This window comes from Loxodonta africana, chromosome 16 (genome assembly GCF_030014295.1).
Source record: "Loxodonta africana isolate mLoxAfr1 chromosome 16, mLoxAfr1.hap2, whole genome shotgun sequence".
NCBI classification, from domain to species: domain Eukaryota; kingdom Metazoa; phylum Chordata; class Mammalia; order Proboscidea; family Elephantidae; genus Loxodonta; species Loxodonta africana.
In genome coordinates this window covers 5,824,756-5,851,194 of record NC_087357.1, presented here as the reverse complement: position 1 = coordinate 5,851,194, position 26,439 = coordinate 5,824,756, and the positions used below count along the sequence as shown (strand labels likewise).

Below are 26,439 nucleotides of genomic sequence, written 5' to 3'. Positions count from 1 at the left end.
GGTGGTGGCCTGGGATGATTGGTGGTGGCCTGGGATAATGATTGGTGGTGACCTGGGACAATGATTGGTGGTGACATGGGACAATTGGTGGCAACTTGGGACAGTGGTTGGTGGTGACCTGGGATGACTGGTGGTGACTTGGGACAGTGATTGGTGGTGACCTGAGAGAGCGATTGGTGGTGATCTGGGATAGTGGTGATTACCCGGGACAGTGATTGGTTGTGACTGAGACAATGATTGGTGGTGAGCAGGGATAGCGTCTGGTGGTGACCTGGGACAATGGTGAGGACGTGGGATGATTGGTGGTGGCCCGGGACAGCAATTGGTAGTGACCTAGGATAACGATTGGTGGTTACCTGAGATGGCAATTGGTGGTGACCTGGGACAGCAATCGGTGGTGCCCTGGGACAGCGATCGGTGGTGCCCTGGGACAACGATCGGTGGTGCCCTGGGACAGTGATTGGTGGTGACCAGGGACAGCGATTGCTGGTGACCTGGGACAATTGCTGGTGACCTGGGACGATTGCTGGTGACCTGGGACAATTGCTGGTGACCTGGGATGATGACCTGGTGGTGACTTGGGATAATGATTGCTGGTGACCTGGGACGATGACTGGTGGTGACCTTACAGTGATTGGTTTCTGTTTGCCTTGCCGCCATTTTCCATGTTCTACGACGGGAAAAGAACAACAAAAACCCAGTTGCCGTCAAGCCGACTCTGATCCCTGGCGACCCCACACGTCAGGCTGGAACCGTGTCCCACAGGGGTTTCAGCGGCTGATTTCTCAGAAGTAGATGAGCAGGCCTTTCTTTTGAGGCACCTCTGGGTGGACTCTGACCTCCAACCTTTTGGTTAGCTGGGGAGTCCTTTAACCATTTGCACTGCGCAACGACTCCTCTTCTACAACTAACAAGTATTAATTTTATACTCATAATAAAGTCACTTAAAACAACAAAGTCCTACCAGAATGTTCATTTCCTCATACCTTTTAGGCCAAAGGGTCCAAGAGGAGGCAGGCCAAGCAGGGCAGTGGAGGCAGTCGCTGGGCCTCTGAGCGACTCCAGAGTAGGGTGGGGAGAAGGCCTGCGATGAGGATCCAATGTAGATGCAGGTGGGTGGCAGCCTGGCCACCACTGTCTAGGGTGACCGCCTGCCAGGTGAGGGCAGCTAGAGGGCATGCTGCCTGGGCTGTGTCATGCCTGAGTAGAATGTGACCCAGCTGGGACCCCAACCTCTGGACAAGGCAGTCCCACTGGGGCAGGACGGCTGGCAAGGCAGCTCTGAGGCTCTCACCAATCCTAGGAAAAGAAGCTCTGGAATTTAGGATTCCAGAGCATTGTATGTCATATGACCTGTACTAAACTAAACTTACTGAACAAGGAGCCCTGGTGGTGCAATGGTTAAGCGCTCAGCTACTAGCCAAAAGGTTGGAGAAGTTTAAGCCACCCAGCTGCTCCACGGGAGAAAGACCTGGTGATCTGCTGCTACAAGAAAACCCTATCGGGGGAGTTCTACTCACGTGGAGAATCGACTCAAGAGTGCCCAACAACAAACTTACTGAACATTTTTGAGAAAATTTTGATGTCATGTCTTTCAAGTGCCCTGTGATCAGCTTTTCTGTGTCGAGTCTTCTCACAGGAATTCATGATAAAACTGCTGCTTTGCCAAATTCCAGCCAACTTCATCCTGTCAGTGCACATTGTTGTAACTCACCTGTCTCTTTTGTCTTTTCCGAAAAGATGGCCTGCTTTGGTTTTGTTCTGGGGGTGAGGGGCTGTGCAGCGGGAAGGGAGACAGGGCTAACCCTAGTGAGTCTCCAAGGCACTCTGATGTGCTGTTGTCCTTAATGCTAACAAGCCACGAGGGTCATCATTCCCATTGGACAGATGAGGACAAGGCTCAAGGAGCTAAATGACTCATTGGGGTCCCCTGGTTAGGCCTCGTGGGGGAGATGAGATCTGAATTCATGTCCGACTCTAACACTGAGGCTTACTCCTCTGGGCCAGGAGGACACGTGGCGCTTATTCTTGACAAGAAAAGCTTTTCATTCATGTAAACAGCTGGGCAATTAACATGCTGCCTCAGTTACCAAAATAACTGGAGTAAATATGTGACATCTTCTCTGGCCGTGAATTTGGGGATTTGGGGGAAGGGAACATCACACACACATGGTGCATACTGTGAAGCTAAGAGTGTTATTTTTTTCCATACAAATTAAGATGTGTGCCTCATTTTAGGTATATACATATATATATATATACACATATATATACACACATATATTTAAACCACGGATCTCAGTTCTCTCTTCCTCCCCCACCTTCACTCTTGGAGCGACTATTCTGGCGTGGACTGGCGTTTTCCAGTCTGGTCACAGCTCTTGACTTCCTGCAGGGTTAAATGTCTAGTGACTTCCCAAGATGTTGGGGGACAGCAAAGCCAACTTGCCACCCTGCACAGTGGATGTGGGTCTGATTCTGGAAAATCCACATCACAAATACAATCCACACCACAAATGGTTGTGTACCAGTTTCAACACCTTGTCTTCTTTTGTTCTGTCTTTCCAATATGAAGTTCCTCCCATGACTACCTACCATAATACTTTATGGACTCGGCTCTTCAGCACATCAGTGTGGAGGGATGGCCCTACAGAGGACAAGGTCCATGCAAATAACAGACTGCAACGTGGAGAGGAGAGGCTCGTCCCTCCTCTGGTCTGGGAAGGTTAAACCTTGAGATCAATTCTCTGGGCCCTTATCTATCACGAGACCAGGACATCTCATGAAGCCTTCCAACCCAGGAAAGATGCCAGTCCCCACCATCAGATGGTAAGTGGAAAACCAAGAGAAAATCGGCTAACTTCAGTAGTTGAATGACACAAGGCAGACTGGGCACTAGTATTCAGTAAAATTCAGTTTACCATCACAGAGCACATCAGATATTTTATAAAAATAAGTCTTTAATTATAAACAGCACATAAGCAGACCGGGCACATGACAAAACTGAGAAGAAGAAAAGTGGGCTGTCTCTGACGACCCTGTGGGTCACAGGCTCTGAAGCCAAAATCAGGAGACTGATTTTTTTTAACTTTTAAATAACGTAATTGATCTTCTTCGCACTCTTCTCATGAGAGGTGTATTTGAAAGGAGGCTGTGGCGGCTAATAACACTTTGGAGGCTCCTTGGCCGTGACATGGACCCTCCTGGCCCCGGCACAGAGGCGGCGGGATTACCTGAATGAGAGAACAAACAAGCCCCCGGCAAAGAATGCCCAGCTGCTATTTGAACAGGTGGGCGCCTAAATCCATCTGTAAGAGATTTACATCCGCCGTCACTCGGAGGGTTCAAATCAAAATTGGAATCTCCCTTTCTTCCAGCTTGCATCTTCTAACGATCCTTGGTGTGGTTAAGGTGCCCCTATGATGGGAAAACAGCACATGTGCAAGGAACTTAATTTCCAGGGGGAGGCATGCACTTAACACCCGGCTACACACTCCCCAACACAATGCACCGTATGTAAAATTGGTTGTGGTGACATTTGTAAGTAATGTCCTCATACCTGATGTAAGTACATAGTCACAGCAGGGTGGTCTAGATTATAATTAAGATATTTAACGCACTCACGACAGTGCCTGGTACACAGAATGCCCTCAGTAAATAGTATTTCCCTTCCTGCAGGGCTATGAGGAAACAAGGGAATGAAAATACCACTATATATCCCCAAAATGATCAAAGTAAAATGTATAAAAATGATGTGGTCTCGTGGAGTCTGTCACGGCGCCGGCTCTATGGCATGACACAGTCAGCTAGGAAGAGAAGGGTTAGTTGTGCCTGGACTGTAAGTCTTATTGCTGACAAAATGCCTTGCTTCCTGTTTGGGTGGGGCTGAAAAGAGACCTGACGTGCAATCATGGGAAGTAACACTGCTCTCAGTGAAACATTGCAATTCCAGTATTTTTCCACCAAGCAAGAAAATGACTTTTTTTAGGAGGGGGTTTTTATTCACTTCTAATATTGAAATGAAAAGGCAATCAGGTCAGGCTGCCTCCAGCTGCTTCCACTGCTGAGCCCTTCTCGTACCAGCTCTTTGCGGGCCACACCTGTGAGCATAGCCTCAGCATTTCGTTCATCCCTCTCGCTGTGGTGATTCCCTCAGGGGGCTTACCACAATTCATGAATTCTTTCAAAGCTTCCCACTAAGAGCCTTCTTCCTAGGCTCTACCTCACCTGTTCTGAGGTGCTGGCTGGCACACCCAGACCAGCAGGTACGCACGTCCTGTGCTCCCTCTGTCTGGGCTTATCACACCAGACTGACACCTTCAGCTACAGTAAATCTAGCTGCACTTTAACCCACGCAAAGTGGGAAAGAGAGACCTTTGCAACATACCTTTTCTGTTTTTGCTAAAACCATTTTTCATTAATGTGCAGAAACTTGGCTTTGTGGCTAGCTCTCTGACTTCACTTGAGTAACTGCATAACTTATAGTAACAGCCCCTTCCCAGTTTACGGATTTCTATTGATTCTTGCCATTAGTTGCATTAGGAATGCTTTTCCTTCTTTGTTTAACAGCAAAGATGGAGACTCACTGGTTCCAGGCATTTAAGGAAATCTGTGTCTAATCACTAGCTGACCACCGAGCTAACCAAGAAGAGACATCAGGGGCCACAGACAACAAAGAATACAGGTTTTACAGAATTAGTTCTGAAAAGTCACTAAAGAAACAACAATAACAGTAAAACCTGGAGGGGGGAAATCTAGTTTTAATAATTGCCACTTTATATTACTTTAAAGGTTCAATTTTCAACCAAAAAGGCAGGCAAAGAAACAAGGAAGTATGTTCCATACAGAGGAGAAAAAGCAGTCAACAGACATTGTCCCCAAGGAAGCCCAGATGCTGGACTTGCCAGACAAAGACTTTAAACCAGCTATTTAAAATATGTTTAAAGAATTAAAGAAAACCATGACTAAAAACTAAAAGAAAGTATGAGAACAATGTCTCAACAAATGAGAATATCAATAAGGAGATAAATGTTACTTAAAAAAAAAAAAGACAACTAAATCAAAATTCTGAAGCTGGAAAGTACAATAACGGAAATGAAAAATTCACTATAGGGGTTCGACAGCAGATTTGAGCAGGAAGACGACAGAACAGAGAACTTGAAGAGAGGTCAACCGAGATTATTCAGTTTGAGAAACAAGAAGAATAAACCGAACCTCAGAGACCTGTAGGACATCACCAATTATACATATTGAAAGTCACTGAAAGGCAGGCAAGAGATAAAGGGGGAAAAAGAATATCTGAAGAAATAATGGCTGAAAACTTCCCAAATTTGATGAAAAACATTCATCTACACACCCAAGAAGCTCAATGAACTCCAAGTTGGGTGAAGGGGGAGAAATTCACACCTAGATACATAATAATCCAACCGCCTAAAACCAATGACAAAGAAAAAATCTTGAAAGCAACAAGAGAGAAGCAACTGCAAGTGATCCTAAATAAGATTACCAGGTGATTTCTCATCAGAAATCACCAAAGCCAGAAAGCAGGGAGATGACATATTCAAAGAGCTGAGAGAAAAACTGTCAACCAAGAATTCTATAACCAGCAAATCCATCCTACAAACCAGACTTACTGGTCTGACAGAGACTGGAGAAACCCTCTGAGTTTGGCCCCCGGGCACCCTTATAGCTCAGTAATGAAGTCACTACTGAGGTTCACCCTTCAGCCAAAGATTAGACAGGCTCATAAAACAAAGCAAGACTAAACGGGCACTCCAGCCAAGGGGCAAGGATGAAGAGGCAGGAGGAGACAGGAAAGCTGGTAATGGGGAACCCAAGGTAGAGAAGTGGAGAGTGTTGACAAGTCATCAGGTTGGCAACCAATGTCACAAAACAATATGTGTATTGTTTAATGAGACACTAATTTGCTCTGTAAACCTTCATTTAAAGTACAATAAAATTTTTTTTTTATCTATCCTATAAAAGTGAAGGTAAAATTAAGACATTCCCAGGTAAACAAAAACATAGACAATCTGTCACTAGCGGACTGTCCTACATGAAATACTAAAGGGAATCCTTCAGGCTGAAAGGATGCTAGACAAAAACTTGAATCTACATGAAGAAATCATATGAATGGAATTTTTCTTCTAATTGGTTATTACCAGTGAATAAGAAGCCTATTGATTTTTGCATGTTCATCTTATATTCAGCACCCTTGCTGAACTCTCTTATTAGTTCTAATAGTTTATCTGTAGATTTTCTTGGATTTTCTGTGTAGATAATTATGTCCATTGTTTCTTTTTTTCTTGTCTTACCGTGCTGTCTAGGAACCCTAGTAAACTAAACAGAAGTGGTGTTAGGAAGCTCCGTGCCTTCTCCCCGTCATCAACAGAAATGCTTCCATTGACTGGGATGCCCCTTCTCCCTTACCAGGGTAAACCCTTCTATTCTGGCTTGTTGAGTTTTTACCATGAATGGGATTTGGAACTAATTACATGCTATTTCTGCATCTATTAAAATTAATCAAAATCAATAAGGATACAGAAAATTTGAATAACATAAATTTCAAAAACTTAACAAGTTTGATCTAATGGGCTGTTTCCAGTAACTGGAAACAGCTTTTCACAATCAGACAGAAAACAATTGTAAAAATTGACTCCATGCTAGAAGCTCATCAAATTTAAAAGTGTCAGTTCACTCACAGAGTACATTCTCTGACTACAAAAAAAAAAAATTTAGAAAAAAATAACAAAAAAGATGATCATTTGTTTCTTCTCCTTTGATCAGATAATATAACTTTTCCTATTGTTAAATCATCCTCCTGTTCATTCATGTAGAAATTTTTTTAACCTGTAAAATCATCTTGGATGATAGCTTTTTAACTTCCCCAGTTTCTTCCATTGATACTAGTCTGTTTATGTTCTCCTTTCTGGAGTCAATTTTGATAACTAAACTTCCTAGAGGGGTAACTCCCATTGTTCAGGCTGTCCTAGCTCTATGCCTATTAGCTGCCTGCACACATGCCCACACAGGCACAACCCCTTCAGCACTTTCAAAGATGTTGTTCCAAGGTCTTCTGGCATCTACTGGTACTAATGCTAGGTCTGTTGTCACCAAATTACTGTTCCTTCATGGATAATCTGTCATTTCTCTCTAGCAGCTCTATAGATTTTTCTGTCTTTGATGTTCTCGAGTTTCGCCATGATGTATTTATGTGTGGATACATCATGCCCAGGACTCTCCAGGATTCCTCAGGCATACAAAACTGTACAGACAACAAAAGAACAAACACTCATGAGCTATTACATGGCTAAAGATATATACACTGCAGATGTAACTGAAATTCCCACTGTATCCTCAGCCCTCAACCCCTCAGGAGAAATAACCTCATTCCGAATTTAGTGTTTATCATTCTCATAAATGTTTTGATTCTTTTAGTAAGTGTGTATCGATGTTTAACATGTTTAAAATTGTACCCAAATATAGTCATGTGTTGCTTAACACCCACAATACGTTCTGTGAAATAGGATGTCATGTGATTTGGACATTGTGTGAACACCATACAGACATATGCTGCATCATGTCCACATAGGAAACGTCTGACTGCATATACATCTGTGGTCCCACAGGGTTATACAGCTTTGGGAGGAGGACAAGCCTGCTGCCCCACTCCCCCCAGGAGCAAAGTAGAAAGGCTCACAGGGACGGAGGAGGGAGGGGAACACAGGAGGTGGCTGGCTGGGCCTGCACCCAAGTGAGCAGTGAGCCAAGGGGGAAGGTGAGAGGAAGGAGGCAAGTGTGTATGAAATATGGTGCTCACACAATGTCCAAATCACATAATGTCCCATTTCCCAGAACATATCATGGAAAAAAAAAAAAAATTTTTTTTTTTTTTTCATGGATGTTGAAGGGGACAGGGCTGCAGGCTCCTCCTCCTCCTGGTGCTGGATGACCCTAGGAAGAGGACCATGGACGTACGTATATTCGGTTGGATGTTGCCTGAAGAGATGTTTTGCAGCTCATGGCTACAGTATGTTCTATACATAAACCCGGCTGTAATTTGCTTTTTTTTAGTACATTCATTTTCATTGCAGTATATTTCTTTGAATAAATATACCCCAAATCATTTATTCATTCTCCTGTTAATGGGATTTTAGGTTATTTCCAACTTTTTGCTAAACAAACAATGCTATAACAAATATTTCCTACACATTTTCTTGGGCATCAGTTAAGAGTAAATACCTAGGAGTGGGACTTCCAGGTCATAGGAAATGCCAATCGTCACCTTTACTACCTATAATGGACAGAGTACTACCTATGTGCTCTCCAAAGTAGTTGTGTCAACTTACACTACCTTCAATAAAGTCGACAGTTCTATAATTCCACATCCTTGCCCATGATTACACTGTCAGGCATTTTTATTTTTGCTTCTCTGATACTTTAATTTGCATGTCGTTAACTGTTAGTGAGGTTGAACATCCATTTATAGTTATTGACCATTTGGGTTTTCTCTTCTCTGAATTGCCTATTTATATACTTTGCCCATTTATCTACTGGACATTGCTTTATTTATTCAAGATACTCATTGTTCTCATTTAGCATGTTGTAAACATCTTGTCCCAGTTTGTGGTCTCAAACAATGATGGTGAATTTCATTATGCAAAGTACTGTAATGTATGCAGTCAAATATATCAATCTTTTCATTTTGGCTTATATATTTTATAAATCTACTCAACTTCATAAGTATATTTCTTTTATATATACTCTACTAAGCTTTTGTTTTGTACATTTAGGTTCATCACTACTTCCTCCACCTCCCAGAATTGATTTTTGTAAGAGACAGCTGGATGCATTACAGAGAGGCCATTATGAACCAGCTGAGAGCAATAAGCTACTCTACAAATTGTGCCCGAACAATTGGGTACCATATATATATGACTTTCTTAAAAGCTTTCAATTGTAATTCATTGGTCTATTTGTCTACCCCGGGCCAACGACACCTTGTTTTAATTATCACAGCTTTGTAATACATCTTGATATCTGATTATCTCCCTCACCTTGTTCTTCTACTTCAAAATTATTTGGCTACAACTTGCCTTCCTTCGATTCTGGAAAACTCTCAGCCATTATCTTTTCAAATATTTCTTCCTCCAATTCTCTAAATTCCTTCCATCTGGATTTCCTAATGGGCTGTCTTATTCTTTCCTCTATGACTTACTAATTACACTTTCATACATTCCATCTCTTTATCTCTCGCTGTGTTTTGAATGGTTTCCTCGGATCAATCTTCTAATTCACTAGTTCTGTCTTTAATTGTGTCTAATATGATGCTATTTTAACTTCAATGCCTAAGTAATTCACTTTTAGGGTTTTTTTTTTTTTGTACCTTCCTATTCTTTTTTCATACTGTCCTCTTCTTTCATCGTGGCTGTATTTCCTCTTTGATCATTTTAATGATTTTAAACACACTTTATAATGAACTTCAGGTTTTTCTATTATTTTAGATTCTTAGATGTTTATATTCTGTTTGTATACTTCCTGACTACCCACCAGTGGAAGATTTGTTCATGTGATTTGTATTTTTTTCTAATTGTGATCTCAGCTTCAGTGGGGGTTGTTTCAGCTCTGAATCCTATATGCTCCAGATGGTGGAAGCGTGCCTACAGTGGAAGCATGACACTATCCAGAGCCTTAAGAATTTCAATGGTCTGGATCTATTTTTATGTTAATGCTTTGGCTTTAGGTTCCTGTAACATATCGGTAGAATAAACTTGAAGCCCACATCATGCATACTGATGTCTTACTTTCCAATCCTTTTATGAATATAAAGATCTGTAAGACACTCAACTTTATTCAAGGGTTCCAATTCTAGCTCCCATAACTCCGCTGTGCCAAAGTCACATCTTCTCTCTCTGTGGATATTAGGATTCTAGTCCCCAGTCTCTGGGATATTAGGATTCTAGTCCCCAGTCTCCGGGATATTAGGATTCTAGTCCCCAGTCTCCGGGATATTAGGATTCTAGTCCCCAGTCTCTGGGATATTAGGATTCTAGTCCCCAGTCTCTGGGATATTAGGATTCTAGTCCCCAGTCTCCGGGATATTAGGATTCTAGTCCCTGGTCTCTGGGCCATTCTACGACCAAACCCAACAAAGACCACTATGGAATATGTTTGTACTTACTGTTTTGGTTTTTTTTTTTTTTTTTCTGTTCACTTATTATATGCTCAACTATGTATTTTTCATTTGAGTTTATCTAGTATTTCTGTTTGTAGCAGTCAGGGACCTATCTACATTAGCTTGGTGTCACACGTTTATACAAGGTCTACATGGCATTTTCTTTAAAGTAATAACTTTTTGGTGAAATTCCATTTCACCATCTCCTCACAATTGCACATACTTTATTCCTAGAGAAAGAAGGTTCTTTTGAAAAAAAAAATTTTTTTTTGTCTAGTCACCAGAAGGTTCTCTGTTCCTTCAGAGCCTGGAAATGATTTAAATAACACAGTTAAATATTTGTAAAACTCCTATTTTTCTGGTATACATATTCCAGAAAAAATATCTCTTGTCAGAAACTAAATCTGAAGAGATTTTGTCAGTGCATCTATTCAGACTGCTACTCATCTATTTCAGGATTCACATTCAGCTATCTTGACACAGCCAAGCCCTTCTTTTAGCCAGCTCACTCTTTCACAATTTGAATATATCAGTCCTGTGTCTGAGCCAAGACACTCTTGTTATGTCTGGGAATGAAGTCCACAAAGACCCACAGCATCACTGCTGCCCTTCTCAGAGGGTGTCAGAGCTGGTCGCCGTGTCACCATGTGGACAGTTATTCTGGCACATGGACTGAAACCACAGAGATCAGCAGAGAGGAGGAGGTGATGGCTCCCTACCAACCATGTACCTGTCAGGCCAATCACTTAACCTCTGGGGGCCTCATTTTCCTTATCTGTAACTTGATGGGGTCAGACCAATGAAGTCTAGGATCCCTGACAAACCCAGGGAAAAAATATGTGGAGCACAATTTGATTCTCACAGAACCATCAATGAAATTTCTGCTGATCCCTCCATGACTGTGTTCTCTTCTCTCAGGACGTAATAAAGGACTGACAAGAACTAGCTGTTGCTGCAAAGGACACACACGGCAAACCAGGGCACATCAATCCCTCTTCATCCATGTCAGAACACTACATTTCCATCCCAGGTGGCGCAGTGGTTAAGTGCTACAGCTGCAAACCAAGAGGTTGGTAGTTCAAATCCACCAGACGCTCCTTGGAAACTCTATGGGGCAGTCCTACTCTGCCCTATAGGGTCACTACGAGTCAGAATGGACTTGACGGCAATGGGTTTGGGTTTTTTTTTGGTATCATGAGTGGCAGGCCTGCTCTGCCAGCACTGCAGCTGTGGGAGGAGGCGGAAAGCTCACTTACTCCAGGCTCTAGGCATGGTGTGGCTTCAGGGCGTGTTTACAGGTGCTACAGATGTGTGAGGCAATTACAAAGAAAACGCATGTGTAAATAAAATCAACACACAATTTTAAAGATCACCCATTTGGAAATAAAAAAGAAGTATAAAGGAAAAAAAACGGTATCCATTTAGAATCACAATGGTCATACTTTGGCTCCTCCTGCCGTCCCTACAGGGCAATACTGAACCAAAGCAACAGATCTGGACCAAATCTTTCCTGCCCGGCCCTCTATTTCTGCTCCCTCACTACCCTCCCCACCGCCCCCACCACACCACTGTCAAACAATGGACTTCAATTTCAAAAAGAGAGTAGTAACACATAGGCTTATTAAGACTCCAAAGAGCCCTGGTGGGACAGTGGTTTATGTGGTCAGCTACTAACCAAAAGGTCGGTGGTTTGAAACCACCAGCTGCTTCACGGGAGAGAGACATGGCAGTCTGCTTTCGTAAAGATTTATAGCCTTGGAAACCCTATGGGGCAGTTCTACTCTGTCCTACAGGGCTGCTATGAGTTGTTTAATTGACTCAATGGCAGTGGTGGATCTTTATTAAGACTCCCTCAGTATTTTCCCTGAAATTAAAAAAAAAAAGGAGTGATAGCTCTAATGAGTGGGCTGGTCTCCAAAACCCATGTGGCAGGAGGGGCCAAAGGTCTCCAGAATACTCAAGATACATGGAAAAGGGGGCATTATAAGGTAGAAAACTATATGAAAAAAGATCTAGGGCAGTTACATTCTGATGATTGGAAGCATGGTAGAGAATGCTCATTGAGGGGAAAGGTAACTACCAGTGTGGGCAATGAAACCCGATGACCCCAGATAAAAGACTGTGGAGGAGCACTGGGCAGTGCAAATGCTTTGCACTCCACTACTAACCTAACCTAAAGGTTGGTGGTTCAAACCCACCCAGTGGCATCACAGGAGAAAGGCCTGGAGATCTGCTTCAGTAAAGATTACAGCCTAGGAAACCCTATGGTGCAGTTCTACTCTATAACACATGGGTCATCACGAGTTAGAAGCGAGTCAACACTGAATGACCCAGCTCTCAATACTGCCCATGTGGCCTATAATTGGGATTGGCCAGCGCTCCAAAGTGCTGAGCTTGCTGAACAAAGCAGCTGGGCCCTGAAGGTGAATAACAGAGACCCAGAGGCCTATGTTCAAAATGGTATACCCCCCTCCCCCCGCCAATCAAGGTGACCCAACAGGTCAATTACTTGGTTTGAACTCACAGAGAGTTGCATAATTTCTATGCCACAATAGGCTACCACGGGACCACTGTGTCAGCAAGGGAAGCCCACTGCTCAGGCAGGGGCCAGGTGGGTCTGGAATCTTTTGTGGAGGAAAAGAAGTCCACCAGTTAAGGAAATAACTGGGTTTTGGAGCCACCACACCAAACGTGGCATAACAGAGAGAGCAGCCAAGGCCCTGAGTGGAGGCGTTCACCCCAAGGGACATCTTACCCAGTCCAATCACACAGATTGAGGGCAGTTTGTCCCAATGATTCAGGCAAAGAGGAGATGTTCCTAATAATAACTTCTACTAAGAGTTAACTCTAACAGAGATCAGTAGAGGAAACTACAGTCAGTGGCTACCGAAAGAGTAATCACCATAACAAGCCAGCTACCAGCTTAAGTCAACAGAAGAAATAGAGAAAAAGAGCAAAATGCAAGCTTAGAAAATCAGTTTGAGAAGGTCTACAGAAAAAAACCATGGTGTTGCCGATCGTCTCATATGCATGTGAAAGCAAGAAGAATCGATGCCTTTGAATTATGGTGTTGGGGAAGAATACTGAACATAGCCTGGACTGCCAGAAGAATGAACAGGTATGTCTGAAGAAGCACAGCCAGAATGCCCCTCAGAAGCAAGGATAGTAAAATTTTGTCTCACGTACTTTGGACATGTTATCAAGAGGGACCAGTCCCTGGAGAAGGACATCCTGCTTGGTAGAGTAGGAAAAAAAAAAAAAAAAAACACCCAGTGCTGTCGAGTCGATTCCAACTCATAGCAACCCTATAGGATAGAGTAGGACTGCCCCCTAGAGCTTCCAAGGAGCGCCTGGTGGATTGGAACTGCCGACCCTTTGGTTAGCAGCTGTAGCACTTAACCACTACGCCACCAGGGTTTCCGGTAAAGTAGAGGGTCAGCAAGAAAGAGGAAGACCCCCAACAAGATGGACTGACACAACGGCTGCAACAATGGGCTCAAGCCTAACAACGACTGCAAGGATGGCGCAGGACCGGGCAGTGTTCTGTTCTGTTGTGCAAAGAGGGTCAGAACCAACTGACAACACCTAACAGCAACGGATAAAAGAGAGTCGAGATCTTGCCTATGTGAGAAATGACTCCATGATAGAAATAAAGAAAAGCCTGGGGACAGAAGCAGAGTAGAACTCAGGGATCAGGCTGAGACAGCTGAGCTGAGAATTCAGAGATCCGAAGAGGTCAGCCGCTACCTCACTGAGGTCAGAAATACACAGAGAATTAGGATGCAGAGGAGATGGGGGGAAGCCAGCAAACAAGGTGAGACCCAAGCGCTGGTCTCCTGTTTGGAATTCCATTCAAATACCACTGGGGCAACCTCTACTTCTCTCTGACCCCAGGGGGACTGTGGGTCACCTGTGTAAGGGATGTGCCAGGAGGGAGGGCACGCCCAGCTGTGGATGGGAGCGTTTGTGAATGGAGTTGTGTGTTTAATAAAGTCTTCTGAAATTTGGAACAGTTGCCCATTGGTGATTCGCTGTTCAGCAAAACTCCCTGGGATCTCGAATTTCTAAAAACGCTATTTGCTTTTTATTTAACTCTGAACCTTCCGATGTTTTAGAATACAAAAATAGCAAGTGTCTTATTATTTTAAAAGCTTCGGAGAGAAACTAGCCATATTATTAGAAAAAGAAGATATACGCAGCCAGAGTCTGTTCAAACATCCAGAGGTGTGACTTTTCAAACTCACATTTCAATCCTTATTTACATAAGACTTTTAGAAACAGTGGGTGTAAATATTAAAACGCCCAAGCCCGGGTGAAATTTTATTGAGAATAACTACAAATAAAGGGAAACTGATTTCTTAAAGTCAGTTTCTGAAATTTAGATGAAAAGAGTATCGAGCACCAGCGGAAAGATGATGCATTTACATACCAATATGGGTTTTCCGCTGGTAGGTTCAATTCCTAGGAAGCGTAACAGAGGCAAGCTTGGGGAATTACAAAGGAAGGAAAACCCTAATCAAACAGGTACTGTTGTTCAAACAGAACATTAGCCAAAATGATCCAATCAGTTGCTTGAGCCAAAAGCGGTTCTTTTCTTTAAGGCACTCATGCCAGATACGACCTCTCAGAGCACAAGAATCAATGTTACCTTCCAAGTGTTTGCCTCAGACAGATGGGGGATTTGTTAACGCGCTCCAAGGAAATGGGATGGGAACGAGGAAGTGGTCTAGCTGTTTAGCAGCTTACGAGTAATGTCACCATCAAGTGGTCTCGTTTCTCACAGAAAACGCAACTTCTTTGTATCCCAGGGTAGGTCTGACAACTGCACGAATCTACCTAAGTGTATCACCACTAAACGGCTGAGTGTTTGATATCTTGGCTGCTCAAGGCCGTTCCCTCTCTTGCTCTGTCATACCAAGTCCAACGCTGTAACACTAAAGAATGCAACACATGGACATGTTTCTGAAGATATGGTAGTAAAGTAAAAAAATACACCTTTGCGGAGTGAGTTTTACACTAAGCTCAGTTTTCACATTTGTCTAATGACTTCAGACGACCAGAGGCCCACTTGGGCGATGGCTGTTGGTTTGGGTCTTCACATAAAACAAAACCAGCGCCATCACTGTACGTCACGGTGGCCTGTAACATGTCAGCTGGATATCTCTACAGTTTATCGACTCAAAACCAGAACAATACACTTCTCTAAAATCCTTAGGGGGCAATCTCAGAAATACTCAGCTGAAAAAAAAAGAAGAAAAAGAAAAATTTTCCAGTTTCTACGTGAAATTTAAATTCTATTTCATTGCGATATTAAGATTCCAAATTTTAAATTAAAAAAACTCCAAGAATTACAGAGGTTCTCAAAGGCATATTAACTTGTTCTTAGATGGAGTTGAAAATTAATAACAAGGGTCTTATTATGCTAATGTATACTTCATGATCTTCTGTCGGGTACAAGAGGCTGAGAACAAGACTCTGGCAGGCTTTGACCTCTCTTGACTCTGAACTAGTGGTGTAAACACTGTGCGTCTCCCTCTGAAATCAGTGGTTTATGTGAAGTTTATGGAAACATGAAAGAAAAGCTTTAAGAGCGAAGAGGAAAAAAAAAAAGTTGATTCCTATCTGAATAATTAAAGGAGAGGGTGAGGCCTTTTCGCCCAGATGTCCTAAAATGATCCTTTATTTTAACCAAATCAAGTGGCCTGTTCTTTCCACTAAACCGTGTTTTTGAGAAGGAATTTCAATTGCATTTACAGTTTCCGTTTCCAATCTGAAGCTAGAAACAAATTAGTCTGCACCTCAGTGGAATGCTTAAATCAATCTGCACCTTTTTATTTATGTTCTCGTTTCTCAGGAACGTAACTGCAGTTTTTATTAACTTTGTCCTATGGACCTAATGTTTAGGGACAAGTCTATCTTTTATGTCATAGCAAGAAGGCTGATGCACTTACAGGCTCCCCCGCCATACACCTTGGGCAAGGCTGGGCCAAGCTCCTTCCACCATTCTGGGGAATCTGTGTAACAAAGCACATTCACACATGGATCAGAACGAGACATTCATGCTTCCTGTTAGAACACTGAAATGGGTCCAGGATGGTGCGGTGAACATGGACGTACCCCACAGGCTGGTCTCCCACGGCTGCTCTCTGGCCCGCGTGCAGGTAAAGGTCTGCTGGGCAGGGGCACCACCTCCTCTGGGCTCCAGGATTGCCTGGCACACCCGCTCAACAGACTACAGCCCCGGTCGTGCACAGCTGCCTCTGGTCTCCGGCACACCCGCTTCTGAAACGAACAGAACCTCAACTTAGATGGCCTCATACAGCACGCAACATGCTAATTTAATCTGCTTTCTGGAAACTTCGACCACAAATACAGCCCCCTGTGGGGCTGGAAAACTTTACAGGATGTTTGAGGAGATGATTCTCAATTTTATCTTTTCAGGAATAACAACCCTCAATTACATTTAACCTCATTATTTCCAACGCCGTCTGATATTTACTTAGCTTTATAGATTTAAAATAGTCATTTTAAACAACTGTGGCTGAAAGTCTTCTAATAAACTATTGTGACTGGTTTATTGATATTGAAAATGTACATAACCTATAAATTTTGTTCAAGAAACTAGTTATATGCTTCAACACATTTTGCTTAGTATCAAGTTACATGCTTTCTTAATATGAATAATTTACACGTGAATAATTCTTTGTCTTACTGACAAGAAAGAGAAAATTAATTTTATTTATTTCAAAAGCTGCACATGCAGTCCATACTGCTAACCTTTGGGAAAGTCAGCATTTACTTTTTTTGCTTCCACGTGAACTAAATAAGATAAATTACAAAAGTAACCCTCCAATATTAATGAGAGAAATTACTCACTCTCAAAGTCCTGAGGATTTGGGTATTGTGAGGGTTAACAATGCACTTAATGTGGACACAGCTCAGAGGTGGGAGGACCTTAGAAAATGGGTGTGGAACTACTACGGGGCCAGCAGTCCCTCTCAGCACCAGGCGGGCCATGCTGAGCCCACTGCTGGACAGCTCTCTGCATCAGAAAACCCTTCCCATCAGCTTCTCCCAAAACACCAATGATTTTTGTCAAACTTTTTTTATAGGTGCTGTCGAAGCAAGTACAATTGTTACTTTTTTATCATCTGTACCACTACTGGTTTAGAATGCTAAATTGACTTTTTTTTCATTTAATGGGTTTATTTAAAATAGAAATCCTATATCATGGGTTTAGAGTGCTAGTTTTACTGCTCTCTAACACACCTTAAAACAGATACTTAAAAGACTAAAATAAAAAACGTTGAACTCTGAACCAGATAAATAATATCTTGTGGTAAATTCTCAACTTTTTGGTAGTTGAAGACAAATGGTGGTGCCACAGCTCCTTCTCCTTACAGTTCTTCCCAAACAATGTGAAACAACCAAAAGGGAAAAGCAAATTCTATGTAAAACCACACCCTCAGCATAACGTGAAGACTGAGAACGCTGAAAGTCTCCAAAACCCAGTGTGAGATCTGAAACATGAAGAAAAGGCTGAATGAACTCAGGAAAGCAACGGGGAAAAAAAAAGACAAAATTATCTCAGAAACCAAGTATAAATTATAAGGTGCCCAAAGAGAACAGACTCAAATAAAAATTTAATAAAGGGCACTGATGAAAGACAGGAACACAATCAAGAGATGAAAACGGGATAAAGAAAGAAGTAAAAACGGTGAGAAAGAATGCAACACAAAATGAAGACAAAGAAGAAACAATGTTCGTATAATCAGAGTCCCTTCAAGAGGAAAGGAAAACAACGGAAGGAAGTTAAGGCTCAAAACTGTGATTCAAGAAAACGTTCCAGAAATAGAAAAAGAACCGAATCTTAAATTGAAAGGACGCACTGGATACCTAGGAAAATTAACCAACAAATGTTCAACTCTGGAACACATGCTCATAAACTACTAGATTTCAAAGATAAAAAACTCAGTGAAAGGAAGTATGAACCAAGAATTTTAAATCTAGCCAAGCTGTCCTTCAGGCTACAGAAAAACAATTTTCAACATAAAAGAGTTTAGAGAATTCTATACCCAGCAGCCCTTCTTGAGGAGTCTAACCGAGGATAAGCTTCATATCAACTACTTCATCCAACCAGAGGGTAACTGGGAGAACTCCAGGAAAAGGACCTATGGTTAGCACTTAAAAGCATTCAGATGTACATCTAAGAACAGAACATGGGAGAGTAGAAATAATGCAACTAAAAATGGGAGATGAAGGGAGAAGGAGAGAGGAGAATTCTCATTATTACATAGTTCATTCTTGTATGAGCAACACCAAAAACCCAAACTCGCTGCCACTGAGTTGATCCCACTCATAGCAACCCTATAGGTCAGAGTAGGGTTTCCAAGGCTGTAATCTTTATAGAAGCAGATTGTCACGTTTTTCTCCTGTGGAGCACCTGGTGGGTTCAAACCACTGACCCTTTACTTAACAGCCAAGAGCTTAACCACTGTGCCACCAGGGCATCCTGTATAAACAACAAGCGGATATAAAAGGATACTGGGGAAAAACTGATAAATCTGACAGTTAATGGGTTAAATAATAAAACAGGGTACTGAGGACATTAAAATGGTTTAACTACAAAGGTAATCACTAGAAAATACAGACCCTTCTAAATCCCAAAATATATTCTCAATAAAAGAGAGAGAACACACATCTCATAGAAAAAGAAACATAGTAAAAATGACAAAATATACATAATTATAAAAGATTACGACAGTTGACAACAAACAGATAAGTTATATCAATCAAGGTGAATGAATGGCCTTAACTCACCTGCTGAAGGCAAAAGTCGAAAGGCATGAGGCAAAGAATAGACAAGTTCTACAACCTGTTTTTTTTGGGAAGAATTAACAAAATAGATAAACCACTAATTTGATCAAGGAAAAAAGGGAGAAAGCACAATATAAAAATGAGGAATCACAAGGGGGAAATAACCACTGAAAAAGAAGAAATTTTAAAAAGCACTAGAGACTACTTTTGTAGAACTTTATACAAATACATTTGAAAGTGCAGATGAAATGGCTAACTTCCTAAGAAAATTCAGATGACCAAGATGACCCCACTAGAGTTAGAAAGCCTGAACAGATGATTTCCACAGAAGAAATAAAGTTATGAAGGAGCTACCCATTAAGAAGCACCAGGGCCAGAGGATTTCAAGGGGGAATTCTACCAGACCTTCAAGCCTTCAAAGACCAGATCATCCCAATGCTCTATAAATCATTCCAGAGCACTAAAAATGAGGGCAAACTCCCCAACTCCTTTCATGAAGCAAGTATAACACTGATAAATGAGATAAAACACAAAAGAAAGAAAACTACAGACCAGTATCACTCGTATCAATGCAAAAATATTAAAATACAAGCACACAGAATCCCAAACCACATTAAGAAAACTACATACCACGACCAAGCAGGATTTATTCCAAAAATGGAAGATGGGTTCAATATTGGGAAATACATCATATTATTAATAAAACTAAGGAAAAACAATGATTATTTCCATTGTTGTTGTTATTGTTAGGTGCCCTTGAGTCGATTTCGACTCATAGTGACCCTATATACAACAGAACAGAACACTGCCCAGTTTCGCACCATCCTCACAATCGTTGCTACGTTTGAGCCCACTGCTGCAGCCACTGTATCAATCCACCTCATCGAAGGTCTTCCTCTTTTTCGCTTTCTACTTCCCCAGGGACTAGCACCTCCTGACAACACGTTGAAAGTACATGTTCAAAGTCTCTCCATCCTTGCTTCTAAGGACCCTTCTGGTTGTACTTCTTCCAAAACAGACTTGGTCATTCTTCTGGAAGTCTATGGTATGAACTTCAATATTATTCTTTGCCAACACCATAATTCAACGGCATTAATTATTTTTCAGTCTTCCTTACTTACTGTACCAGCTTTCGCATGCATATGAGACAACTGGAAATACAACAGCTTGGGTCACACGTACCTTAGTCCTTAAAGTGACATCTTTGCTTTTTAACACTTTAAAGAGGTCTTTTACAGCAGATTTGCCCAATATAATATGTCATTTGATTTCCCGACTGCTGCTTCCATGGGCATTGATTATGGATCCAAGTAAAATGAAATCCTTGACAACTTCAACATTTTCTCTGTTTATCATGATATTAGTTATTGGTCCAGTTGTGAGGACTTTTGCTTTCTTTATGTTGAGGTGCAATCCATACTGAAGGCTGTGGTCTTTGATCTTCATTAGTAAGTGTTTCAAGTCCTCTTCACTTTCAGCAAGCAAGGTTGTGTCATCTGCATAACGCAGGTTGTTAATGAGTCTTCCTTCAATCTTGATGCTGCATCCTTCTTCATATAGTCCAGCTTCTCGGATTATTTGCTCAGCATACAGATTGAATAGATATGGTGAAAGAATACAACCCTGACACACACCTTTCCTGATTCCAAACCAGGCAGTATCTGCTTGTTTTGTTCGAACAACTGCCTCTTGGTCTATGTACAGGTTCCTCATGAGCACAGTTAAGTGTTCTGGAATTCCCGCTCTTTGCAATGTTTTCCATAATTTGTTATAATTCACACAGCCTTTGCACAGTCAATAAAACACAGATAAACATCCTTCTGGTATTCTCTGCTTTTAGCCAGGATCCATCTGACATCAGCAATGATATCCCTGGTTCCACATCCTCTTCTGAATCCAGCTTGAATTTCTGGCAGTTCCCTGTCGATATACTGATCCAATAACTTTTGAATGATCTTCAGCAAAACTTTATGTGTGTGTGATATTAATGATACTGTTCAGTAACTTCTGCATCCTGTTGGATCACTTTTCTTTGGAATGGGCACAAATATGGGTCTCTACCAAGCTGCTGGCTAGATAGCTGTCTTCCAAATTTCTTGGCATAAACAAGTGAGAGCATCCAACGTTGTACTTACTTGTTGAAACATCTCAGTTGGTATTTCATCAATTCCTGGAGCCTTATTTTTCACCAATCCCTTCAGTGTAGCTTGGACTTCTTCCTTCAGTACTGTCAGTTCTTGATCATGTGCTACTTTCTGAAATGGCTGGACATTGACCAACTCTTTTTGGTATAGTAACTGCGTGTACTCCTTCCATCTTCTTTTGATGCTTCCTCTGTTGTTCAATATTTTGCCCACAAAATTCTTCAATATTGCAACTTGTGGTCTGAATTTTTTCTTCAGCTCTTTCAGCTTGAGAAATGCTTAATGTGTTCTTCCCTTTTGGTTTTCTAACTCCAGATCTTCGCACATTTCATTATAATACTTTACTTTGTCTTCATGAGCTGCTGTTTGAAATCTTTTCTTCAGCTCTTTTACTTCATCATTTTTTCCATTCATTTTAGCTACTCTATGTTCAAGAGCAAGTTTCAGAGTCTCTTCTGACATTTATCTTGGTCTTTTCTATCTGTTTAATGGCCTGATGTCATCCTATAACTCATCTGGTCTTCGGTCATTAGTGTTCAATGCATCAAGTCTATTCTTGAGATGGTCTCTAAATTCAGGTGGGACATACTCAAGGTCATACTTTGACTCTCATGGACTTCTTAGGTGATGGAAAAGCCTTTGGTAAAATTGAAACCCCATTTATGATAAAAACGAGAGAAAGTAGGAATTGAGGGTTATTTTCTTAATGTGGTAAAATATACATACATTAATTCTAACGGCAGTATCTCATTTAATGGAGAAAAACTAGAGGTATTTCTACTAAGATCAGGAACAAGGCATGGAGGCCGACTATCTCTCCTTCTAGTCAACATTTTCCCAGAGGTATTAGACAATACAGTTAGACAAGAGAAATCAATTAGAGATGTAAGAATGGGTAAAGACGTAAAACTATCTCTATCTTCAGATGATATCATATACATAATAAAACCTGTGAGAGCTGGAACTCAATGGGACTGCCTTGTTTTTCCGGGTCTTGCAAGTTTTCTACCTTTGACAGTGTACAGTCTTAGCACTTTTCTAACACTCCCTATTAATGGAAAATATTTTAGTTTGTCTTCTTTGCAGGTTTCTGCCTCACACAGGCTCTGCAGGTTTTATTGTACCTGGAAAACCCCAGAGCGTCAATGATAAAACTAACTCAAATAATAAAAGAATTCACTGAGTAGCAGAATACAAAATTAACATGCAAGATGGTGCCCGGCCACAACCGATGACTGCCCTGACAGGGAATACAACAGAGAACCCTTGAGGTAGCAGGAGAGCAGTGCGATGCAGACCCCAAATTCTCATAAAAAGACCATACTTAATGGTCAGACTGGGACCAGAAGGACCCTGGAGGCCATGGTCCCCAGACCTTCTGTTAGTCCAAGACAGGAACTATTCCCAAAGCCAACTCTTCAGACAGGGATTGGACTGGAATATGGGATGGAAAATGATACTGGTGAAGAACGGGCTTCCTGGATCAAGTAGACACATGAGACTATGTTGGCATCTCCTGTCTGAAGGGGAGATGAGAGGGCAGAGGAGGCCAGAAGCTACCCGAATGGACACAAGGAGAGAACGTGGAGGGAAGAACTGTGCTATCGCAATTAGGAGTGTATAGCAAGGTATATATAAATTTTTGTATGAGAGACTGACATGGTTTGTAAACTTTCATTTAAAGCACAATAAAAATTAACTAAAAAAAGGGAAAAAATTAACATGCAAAAATCAACAGCCTTCAAATACAAAAGAATAAACAAAGAAAACCACATTTAAAATAATTGCAGCAAAGAACATTAAATGTTAAGGGGAACGTTTAACAAGAATTGCACAAAACCTATGCAAGGAGAATTTAGAACGCTCCTGAAAGACACAGAGGTAGACATGAAGAATGAGAAGATGTTGCTGTCTTTAGACAGGACAATTCAACATCATAACGATGGCGTTTCTCCCTAATTGATAAATGTAATGCAACGTCAATAAAAATACCAACAAACTATTTTATGCTTTCACAAGTTGACTTTAAAGTTCATATGGAATAACAAGCATGCAGGAATAGCCAGGAAAACACTGAAAAATAAAAACTACTAGACATTAAACCATACCATGAAGTCACTATAATTAAATTGTGTGATACTGGTGCTTAGATAGACAAACAGACCAATGGAATACAACCGAAAGTCCAGAAACAAAGACTAAAACGCCCAGGAGAATGTAGTGTAGGATAGGGGTAGCACCTCGAATCACCGGGATAAAGATGGAGTTTTTAATGTGTGGTACTGGGACAACTGTGTAGCCATTTGGAAAAAAAGATAAAAATAGCCCTGTGTCCCACACCACATATAAAAATAAACCCCAAATGGATTAGGATGTAAATGTAAAACATGCAAGTATGTAATGCCTGGAAAAAACACAGGTGAATTACTCTTTAATCAGGGTTACCAAAAACCCACGGCCATCAGGTCAATTTCAACTCATAGTGACCCTACAGGACAGAATAGAACTGTCCCACAGAGTTTCCAAGAAGTGCCTGGTGGATTTGAACTGCTGGACTCCTGGTTAGCAGCTGTAGCACTTAACCACTATGCCACCAGGGTTTCCTTAATCTGGGTTGGGGGAAGGCTTTCTAACTGGGGCTCAAAACCCAGAGGCAATAAACAAAAATCAATAAGTCCGACTACATAAAAATAGAAAACATTCTGCAGGCCAGAAAATAAAGTAAAAAGATAATTGACAAACTGGAAGAAAATATTTGCAACATATACCACATACACACACAAAAAATGCTAAGAACCTTGATATACGAAATTCCCACAAAAACTCAGGGACAAAGATCCCAGAACCCAAAATTTATCAAAATCTACTTGATTCTTATTCTGTGATCTATCCCAGCAGTCATGTTAGTCATCCTGATGAGCTTTGTCTTCACCCAAGTCGCTGATGAAAGGGCATCAGACAGAAACACACGTCTCCGGTTATCTGGGATCTGCTCCATCTTTATATCGTAAAAAGACGTGTGATATGTTAAAATCGGTTTACTCCAACTTTACCAATTACTTGGACAAATGAGAAAAAGTGATCTTAGATATTCCCTGTGCCACTTTATACATCTGTTTCAATTTGTCCCTGTTAGCAGCATCATAGTCAGCTAATAGGCAATAACATCACTTCCCTTGTTCTGTTCTGAATAACTGACCAGTTACCAGCTGCCAATGAGTCGATTCTGATTCATGGCAACCCCATGTGTGTCTGAGTAGAACTGTGCTCACAGGGCTTTCAATGGCTGATTTTTCAGAAGCTGACTGCCAGGCTTTTCTTCCAAGGCACCTGTGGGTAGACTTGAACCTCAACCTTTCAGTTAGCAGCTGAGCACATAAACTGTTCACGACACTCAGGGCCAGCTCTGAATAATACAGGGCTTACTAAAAAAGGAAAGCCAGGGCACAGACGAATAAGAACTGGAACCTGTATTTTCTGGAGGAAATTAAAAACATTTCTGGAACTATATTCTAAACCATTTCTGTGTGCTCAAATAACATTTGATTCATGAAGGGCAGCAAACTGGTGATTTTCTGTGGTGAAGGGCCAACATTCTTCCAGAGGGTCGGGTGGCTGAGGGGTCAGGATCCCACACTCCATGGCAGACAAAAACGGGAGCCATATTCTGGTCCCAAGATGGGCAGCGAGGACGGGGCTCCCCCACGGATGTAACCAGCCAGCTGAGTGGATTAAATCATTCACATTTTCTGTTATCTACTGCGGATTATTGACAGCTGACCACAGAGGATGCTGACTTGCATACTGACTTGGCAAATAGTCCCACGGGTCTGGGCCAAAGACAAACGGACAATGCAGAGGCATCCACGCTGGGAGAGCTTGTGTTAAACGGCTCGTTCTCTTTTACTCCCTTCTCAGGAGGCCCTGCTAGCCTTCATAATAGCAGGTGAAGATTTACTACCAAACATCTGCACTGTATAAACAAAATTATAAACCTGGCTATACACAAAGACCTCATTACTTAACAATACATTAAAGATCAATCGAACAGCCACCCTTACTAGAGAACGGTTGAAACAGGAACATGGCTGAGGAAAAAAAAGAAGACACTTGATAAGGTACAAAAATTAAAATGTAAGATATGTATCCTGTTGCCTTCGTGATGGAAGTGAAAACAGTGGGCGCAGGTCTTGAGGGGATGAGCCATCCTCTGCTGAGGACACTGATCACCCCTGTGCTGATGGGGACTTTCTCCTTGACTAAAAGTGATGGGACACACGTGAGCCTTGTGAGCCAGGTGCAGGGCAGGTGAGCGGGAAGGCTGAGCGCTCTGCCAGGAATTAAACTACAGCCTTGGCTTATGGGCTGATCAGAGTCAGCCTGTAGGAACTGGACTGGGAACGTTCTCCCGATGCATCCGGGTGCACTCCAGGTGAACCGAGGGCACAGGACATGGAGGTGGATAGAGGGCCTAGGCTCGGAACCAAAGACCTGAGTCTCAGGCCTGTGCAGCCTTGGATGGACTCAGGCTGTGGGGCCACCTCCCAAGATTTGTGTCTCCATTCTCCACCAGCTTGAGAAGGATGCAGGAGATAAAGAAAAAAACCACGCACACCTCTTTGAATTCTTCAAAGGAAAGCTCTGTGTACCCGCTTCAATCTGCAGAGCAAGAAAATCGCATATTCTTCATAATTAAACACCCTGGGTAACAGAGGACATATATACTACAAACCAGAACATCAGTGCAAACCACTGGAAGGCAGTAAAATGCAATTAATAGTAAAATAAGATAAATAAATAACCTAATCTTTCATTTTGAAGGTATTTTCAGGATGTTTACTGACTCATGGCCACTTGCACTGTAAACACGTATGCTGGATAACTGAGACCTAGCTGCCAAGAAGAGTCCTGGTGGGATACTGGTTAAGCACTCGGCTGCTAACCAAAACGGTTGGCAGTTCAAAGCCACCCAGCAGCTCCGTAGAAGAAAAGACCTGGCGATCTGCTCCCATAAAGATTATAGCTCAGGAAGCCTTACAAGGCAGTTCTACTCTGTCCTTTAGGGTCGCTATGAGTCGGAATTGACTGGATGGCACCAACAACAACAGCTGCCAAAAACTGTTTGCCAAGTGAGGTTTGCTTAGTTTTGTTTTCTTTTGTCTGAATTCCATCATGGTAAAGAAAGTTTACTTCTGCTGTAGTAATGATAGAGATGACCATCAGACCTGGGTTTAGAAGAGTTAATGCTGAATGGGGCAGGATTAGTAAAACAGCATGGCTCCCAGCAAGCAGATTCCTTCCGGG

The 26,439-nt window shown here is 41.9% G+C and overlaps 1 protein-coding gene across 3 annotated transcripts in view; it reads right to left on the bottom strand.

Moving 5' to 3' along the window:
• Positions 1 to 2,896: 2,896 nt before the first annotated feature.
• The window catches only part of C16H10orf143 (chromosome 16 C10orf143 homolog), a 36,027-nt gene continuing 12,484 nt past the window's right edge, over positions 2,897 to 26,439 (bottom strand). Inside the window, exons 2-4 of one of the 3 annotated variants that reach the window (XM_064269166.1) lie at positions 16,292 to 16,456; positions 16,126 to 16,188; positions 2,897 to 3,417 (exon numbers count right to left, since the gene is read on the bottom strand). In XM_064269166.1, coding sequence (XP_064125236.1) covers positions 3,388 to 3,417; positions 16,126 to 16,188; positions 16,292 to 16,456 — 258 coding nt within the window. In that variant the 3' untranslated portion in view covers positions 2,897 to 3,387. The other 2 variants (XM_064269165.1, XM_064269167.1) reach the window with 2 other exon arrangements.